General features: G+C 39.2%; 1 protein-coding gene across 1 annotated transcript; it reads right to left on the bottom strand.

Moving 5' to 3' along the window:
- Positions 1-6: 6 nt before the first annotated feature.
- LOC140919440 (uncharacterized) lies at positions 7-6868 on the bottom strand. Its single transcript, XM_073365454.1, has 2 exons — positions 3675-6868; positions 7-3516 (listed from the first exon to the last, which is right to left on the bottom strand). The coding sequence occupies exons 1-2, from the start codon at positions 6690-6692 to the stop codon at positions 7-9; spliced, it is 6528 nt and encodes a 2175-aa protein (XP_073221555.1). The 5' UTR covers positions 6693-6868.
- Between the last annotated feature and the right edge of the window lie 472 nt (positions 6869-7340).

Genomic DNA, 7340 nt, shown 5'->3' with positions numbered 1-7340 from the left:
TTTTTTTTAAGCATAATATTTTTTGACTGCATCTGAGTTTACTGGAAGTGGAAGCTCATCTCCATCCATTTCTGCGAGTATTAGAGCTCCCCCAGAGAAAGCTTTTTTCACAACATATGGTCCTTCGTAGTTCGGAGTCCACTTTCCCCGAGAATCTTTTTTTATGGGCAATATTTTCTTCAACACTAATTCTCCTTCTCGAAACTCTCGAGGACGGACTTTTTTCTCGTAAGCTTTTTTGAGTCTTTTTTGATATAGTTGACCATGACACAAAGCTATCATTCTTTTTTCTTCTATGAGATTCAATTGGTCATATCGTGATTGAACCCATTCTGCCTCTTCTAGTTTTGTTTCCATCAGGACTTTGATTGAGGGAATTTCGACTTCGATGGGAAGTACCGCTTCCATTCCATACACCAATGAGAAAGGAGTTGCCCCTGTTGAGGTACGAACAGAGGTTCTATAGCCATGTAATGCAAAGGGAAGCATTTCATGCCAATCCTTATATGTCTCCACCATCTTCTGTATGATCTTCTTGATATTCTTATTTGCTGCTTCTACAGCCCCATTCATTTTCGGACGATATGGAGAAGAATTATGGTGTTGAATTTTGAAATTATCACACAACTCTTTCATCATTTTGTTATTCAGATTAGTCGCGTTATCAGTGATTATCTTATTTGGCAATCCATATCGACAAATCAATTCTCTTTTGATGAATCTGACAACCACACTTCTCGTCACATTGGCATAAGAAGCGGCTTCAACCCATTTTGTGAAATAATCAATAGCTACTAGGATAAACCGGTGTCCATTTGAAGCCTTAGGCTCGATGAGTCCAATAACATCCATTCCCCACATTGAAAATGGCCATGGTGATGTTAAAACATTCAAAGAAGTGGGTGGTACATGTATTTTATCAGCATAGATTTGACATTTGTGACATTTCTTTACGTGACTAAAGCAGTCGGATTCCATGGTCAACCAGTAGTAGCCAGCCCTTAAGATTTTTCTAGCCATTGTGTGCCCATTTGCATGAGTTCCGAAAGAACCTTCGTGAACCTCTTGGATAATTTTCCCCGCTTCTGCTTTATCCACACATCTGAGGAGAACCATATCATGATTTCTCTTATAAAGCACATCACCATTCAAGAAGAAATTCATTGACAATCTCCTTAAAACCCTTTTGTCGTTCTCTGAAATACCCAATGGATATTCCTTATTCTTAACATATGATTTGATGTCATAAAACCACGGCTTGCCATCCAACTCTTCTTCTATTGATAAGCAATATGCAGGTTTATCTCTTTGTTGAATCTTTATGACCGGCACGTCTTGATTAGTGGTTATTTTGAACATTGACGACAAAGTGGCCAAGGCGTCAGCTAACTGGTTTTCTTCTCGAGGGATATGGTGAAAAGTAATCTTCTCAAATTGTTCTGTCAATTCTTTGATATGGGTGTGATACGGAATCAATTTAGAATCTCGCGTTTCCCAATCTCCTTTCGTCTGATGGATGACCAACAATGAGTCTCCATATACCTCAAGAAATTTTACATTTGATTCAATAGCCGCTTTAATGCCCATAACACATGCTTCATATTCAGCAATATTGTTTGTACAATCAAAACACAACCTAGCCGTAAATGGAGTGAACTGGTTTTCTGGAGAAATCAAAATGGCTCCAATTCCATGCCCTAACGCATTAGAAGCACCATCAAACACCAACCTCCACTTTTCTTTATCAGATGATTCAATCTCTTCAACTAAATTCATTATGTCTTCATCGGGGAATTCACACTGCATTGATTGATAATCTTCTACCGGTTGATGGGCTAAGTACTCTGCTAGTGCGCTTCCTTTGATGGATTTTTGTGTAACATATACCAAATCGTATTCTGATAACAACATCTGCCAACGGGCGATCCTTCCAGTAAGAGCAGGTTTCTCAAAGATGTACTTAATTGGGTCCATTTTAGACACCAACCAAGTTGTATGACATAACATGTATTGTCTCAACCGACGAGCAGCCCATGCCAATGCGCAACATGTTCGTTCAAGTAGTGAATATCTTGTTTCACAACTGGTGAACTTTTTGCTCAAATAATAAATAGCATGTTCTTTCCTACCAGATTCATCATGCTGCCCCAGTACGCAGCCCATTGACTCGTCAAGTACTGTTAAGTACATAATAAGTGGTTTCCCAGGAACAGGGGGCACTAGGATGGGAGGTTTTGATAAGTACTGCTTAATCTTTTCGAAAGCTTTTTGACAATTCTCATTCCATTCAACCTTTTGGTCTTTGCGCAACAATTTGAAAATCGGCTCGCATGTAGCGGTGAGGTGCGATATAAACCTTGCAATGTAATTCAATCTACCCAAAAAGCCACGAACTTCTTTTTCAGTGCGTGGAGCCGGCATTTCTTGTATTGCTCTTACTTTATCTGGGTCCACCTCTATCCCTTTTTGACTAACGATAAACCCAAGTAATTTGCCTGATCTTACACCAAATGTGCATTTAGCAGGGTTTAAACGAAGTTTGAACTTCCTTAGTCGCTCAAATAACTTTTGAAGGTTAACAACATGGTCTTCTTCAGTTCGAGATTTTGCGATCATATCATCCACGTAAACCTCTATTTCCTTATGCATCATGTCATGAAACAAGGTTACCATTGCTCTTTGATAGGTTGCCCCGGCATTCTTCAATCCAAATGGCATCACTTTATAGCAGAAAGTCCCCCATTGTGTGATGAACGTAGTTTTTTCCATATCTTCGGGAGCCATCTTGATTTGATTGTACCCTGAGAAACCATCCATGAAGGAGAAAAGAGAGTATTGAGCAGTGCTATCCACTAGGACATCAATATGAGGTAGAGGAAAATCATCTTTAGGACTAGCTTTATTTAAATCCCGATAATCAACGCACATTCGAACCTTTCCATCTTTCTTTGGAACTGGTACAATATTAGCCACCCATTGAGGATATTTTGCTACTGCTAAGAAACCAGCATCAAATTGCTTCTTGACCTCTTCTCTAATTTTAAGCGACATATCAGGTCTCATCCTTCTCAACTTCTGTTTAATTGGAGTGTATTCAGGTTTTAGTGGTAGCTTGTGTTCAACTATGTTAGTATCTAACCCGGGCATATCCTGATATGACCATGCAAAGACATCCACATAATCAATTAAAAGTTTAACCAACTTTTCTCGCTCACTTTCTTTCATAGACATACCAACTTTAACTTCTTTTTTATCATGCCCAGTCCCTAAATTGATCGCCTCAACAGGTTCTTGATAGGGTTGGATTATCTTAGCTTCCCGTTCAATTAAGCTTTCTAGTTCTGGGGGAAGCTCACAATCGTCTTCACAATCCTCATCGGCATGATTAATCAGACGTTCAAAGTTACAAGAAATGGTTCTAGCGCTGTTATTTTCAACATATTCATTTTCGACTCTGCATTGTTTAAAAGAAAAAAAGAAAAAAATATATATATGAATAAAGATTGCCAAAAGAAAGAGAAAAGAGAGAAAAAAAACAAAACAAAACAAAACCAGTTGGAGAATTCAAAAATGCATTTATTGATAATAAGTACGGAATTGAAATACATATGCCCTAATTAGTTATCCTTATAGCCTTGGGCAGAGCAAAAGGAGTTAAAAATACATAATTACTTTGAACATGAATTAACAAACACGGGAAACTCGATGATCTTCCAATTGTTGAGATTGGTGTTTGGAGGACAAGGGTACACTAGCTTGAGGGTATCATCATCACCATGATCCTCTTCCGCAACAGCCACCTGATCAGCATATATTATTCCGGCGCTTTGAAAATTTTGACGAATGTCACAAATAGGAATCTTCTGTGAATTCGGTATCCAGTTTTCTCGACGAGTCACCTTGTTTTCTCTTTTTTCCTTCGCAGCCTTTTCTTCATCAGCTTGAGTAGGTACATATCCCAACCCGTACCTATTGTTCTTTTCTGGTATTTCTATCAACTTCCCCAAATTGAGAAAAACTCCTCCTTCTAACATGGATTTGGTAGACTTCAATGATATGGTAGATTGTTTTGGTTCTTTTAAACGATATCCTTCACCCATGAAGACAACATTGGCAATTTCTAATGCTTGAAAGAAAGTCTCTATGGCTTCCTCCGTGTCTTCAATGTAGCCTGTAGAAGATAAATGACTTACTATCATATCTTCTTCCCCATATATTATTACCAGCTTATTGTTCACTGTAAACTTTAGCTTTTGATGGAGAGTGGATGTCACTGCTCCAGCAGCATGAATCCATGGTCTCCCTAAAAGACAACTGTACGCCGGTTTAATATCCATTACTTGGAAGGTTATCCCAAAGATGTGGGGTCCGATTTGAATTGGCAGGTCAATCTCACCAATCACTTGTCTTCTAGATCCATCAAACGCTTTCACCACCAAAGCACTAGGCTTCAAACAGGCTCCCTCAACAAATAGCTTTGACAGTGTTGATTTAGGCATGACATTTAATGATGAACCATTATCTACTAGCACTCGTGCAAGAATGTGATCGTGACACCTCATAGAGATGTGCAGTGCCTTATTATGCTCTGTCCCTTCAGCTGGTAATTCATTATCACTAAAACTCAGGCAACTACTAGCAGTGATGTTACCGACAACTCCATCAAACTGATCGACAGTGATATCGTGAGTAACATGGGCTTCGTTTAGAACTTTCATCAGTGCCCTTCTATGTGCTTCAGAATTCAATAACAAGGAGAGAACTGATATCTTGGAAGGGGTCTGATTTAGCTGATCCACCACCTTATATTCACTTTGCTTGACAAACTTCAAAAATTCACTAGCTTCTTCTTCAGACACCGTCTTTTTACTGATCTCTTGTCCTTTTATGGTATGATACATATCTTCTTTTCCTTTTTCTCCATTAACCTCTTTTTTCCTAAGTTGCTCAGGAGTGTATACTCGACCACTCCGAGTCATTCCACCAATCCCTGAGATGTTAGTGACCTCAGTTCCTTTAGGTTCACAATCATCACTTGGTTGATGATCTGCCAAGTGGGATGTGACTTCGTATTTCCACGGTACTGCCTTGGTATTTCCATAAGGAAACGGGATTGGTGTTTGGACAATTATTGCATTTGGCTTGTTATGAGTTGACTTAAGATTCTCTTTTTTGTAAAGAATTTCCAATGGTTTTGGGAAAGATATATTATTTTCCACACACGACCCCATGGTGAACACATGACCATCTACTGCATGTTGGTCTATCCCATCTTCAATGAAATTCACAGAGGCGTTCCCGTGACCTGGCAAAGGATTGCTCCCTATGTTGGGATTGTCCTCCTTGAAGGTAAGCCATTTTGCATTAATCAATTCTTGCACTTTAGATTTTAGGGCTTGACAATCTTCAATGGAATGCCCAACGGCTCCTGCATGATATTCACATTTGGCATTTGGATTATACCATTTTGGAAATGGTGGTTCAAGAGGTTTCATTGGTCTTATGACTACCATTGAATTTTGAAGTAAATGGGGCAACAATTGGCTATACGTGACGGGAATTGGATCAAAACGAGTTATCCTTTTTTCTCGATTGACAGGTGGTCTGTAGTGATTTGAGCTTGGGTATTGATTTTGTGGGGAAAATGCGGTAGGTGGTGGTTGATAAAAAGGTGGTCTTGAAGGGTGATATTGAGGGAATGAAGCTTGTGTGGTTGCGGCCACATATGGATAAGGGGTGTAAGGATTTTGTGGTATCGGGGGCTGGAAAATTGGGGGTCGATAAGAATTGATGGGTGGAAAATAAGAGATTCTGGGGTTTACCATTACAGCGTTAGTGTCTCCTTCTTTCTTTTTTGTGAATGTCGTCTGGGGTCGTTTCACGCTAGTTGCTGCACATACGATCTTGCCACTCCTCATCCCACTTTCTATCCTTTCTCCTATCATGACAAGGTCAGAAAAGTTTGATGACATACTCCCAATCATCTTGTCATAAAAAGGCGACTGGAGAGTATCCATAAACATACCAACCATTTCTCTTTCAGATAATGGGGGTTCTACTTGTGAGGCCATTTCCCTCCACCGTTGTGCGTATTCTTTGAAAGCTTCGTTGTCATTTTTCAGTGAATTTTGCAATTGCATCCTATCAGGGGCCATGTCAACGTTGTACCTGTATTGCTTCAAAAAGGCATCAGCTAGGTCCTTCCATGAACGAATTTGATTTCGCTCAAGATGCATATACCAACTTAACGATGCCCCACTCAAACTGTCTTGGAAGAAGTGAATGAGAAGTTTATCGTTATGAGCATGAGATGCCATTTTTCTGCAATACATAGTTAGATGATTTTTAGGACATGTGTTGCCCTTGTATTTTTCAAAGTCAGGAACCTTGAATTTGGCAGGGATAGTCACATCAGGAACCAAACACATATCGAAAGCTTCAAGGCCATAAACATTATACCCCTCAATAGCTTTTATTCGCTCTTCCAAGACATGGAATTTTTCCTTTGATTGTGTATCATCCCCAATGTGAGGTTGATGCCAATTTCCATTAGTATCGAAATGGGGTACTTGGGGTGCAATATATGGAATATTTTCTGAGGGTTGAGTGTTTTGGGGGTTTAAGTGGTTTGGGTTGTTTTCCATGGGGTTGACGACTAAGGGTGGAGTATAACCGGGTGGAAGACCGTACATAGGAAATTGTATAGTTGTTGTACGAGGTTGCTGGGTAGTCGGGGTAAAGCCTGGTGGGTGAGAAGGAGTGGTTTGGTGTTCTTCATTTGCAGCCGGAGGATTCTCATCAGTATTCCCCTTCCTTGACAAAGCTTGTATAGCTTCTAAGATTTGATCAACCTTGTCCTTCAATTGGTTGACATCTATTCTCATCACCTCTTGATTTTGCTCAAGTTCTTCCATGATCTTCGAGTTTGCACGAGTCCGATAAGGGTGTCGGGGAAACAGCTTTATTGATTTTTTCTATGTTTTTTTTTAAAATAAAAAAAAAAAATTATTATGAGTATGCATTAAACATGAATGGAATGAAAATGCAATCATTTTTTATTTTTTTGGATGTTGGGGAATCATAAGTCTTGCACGAATTATTAATGAAAGAAGAATATGAGAATCGATAAACAAAATAGCAAATCCTTCATTGATGAGAAAAAAAAGTACATTGCCTTTAAATTAAAAAGCTACATCGACTATTGTATTTCAATCATCTTTTTCAAGAGGACAACCAATCTTCTCCTCCAATTCTTCTACTAAATGTTTGCAATATTCGACGAACTTGTAGACTTTGATTGGAGTGTTGAGTGGATGCATTACTGCATCAATCTCTCTTAG

This window comes from Cicer arietinum, chromosome 2, assembly GCF_000331145.2.
Source record: "Cicer arietinum cultivar CDC Frontier isolate Library 1 chromosome 2, Cicar.CDCFrontier_v2.0, whole genome shotgun sequence".
Lineage (NCBI taxonomy): Eukaryota > Viridiplantae > Streptophyta > Magnoliopsida > Fabales > Fabaceae > Cicer > Cicer arietinum.
Note: the sequence above shows the minus strand (reverse complement) of the source record. Positions and strands in the feature narration are given on the sequence as shown.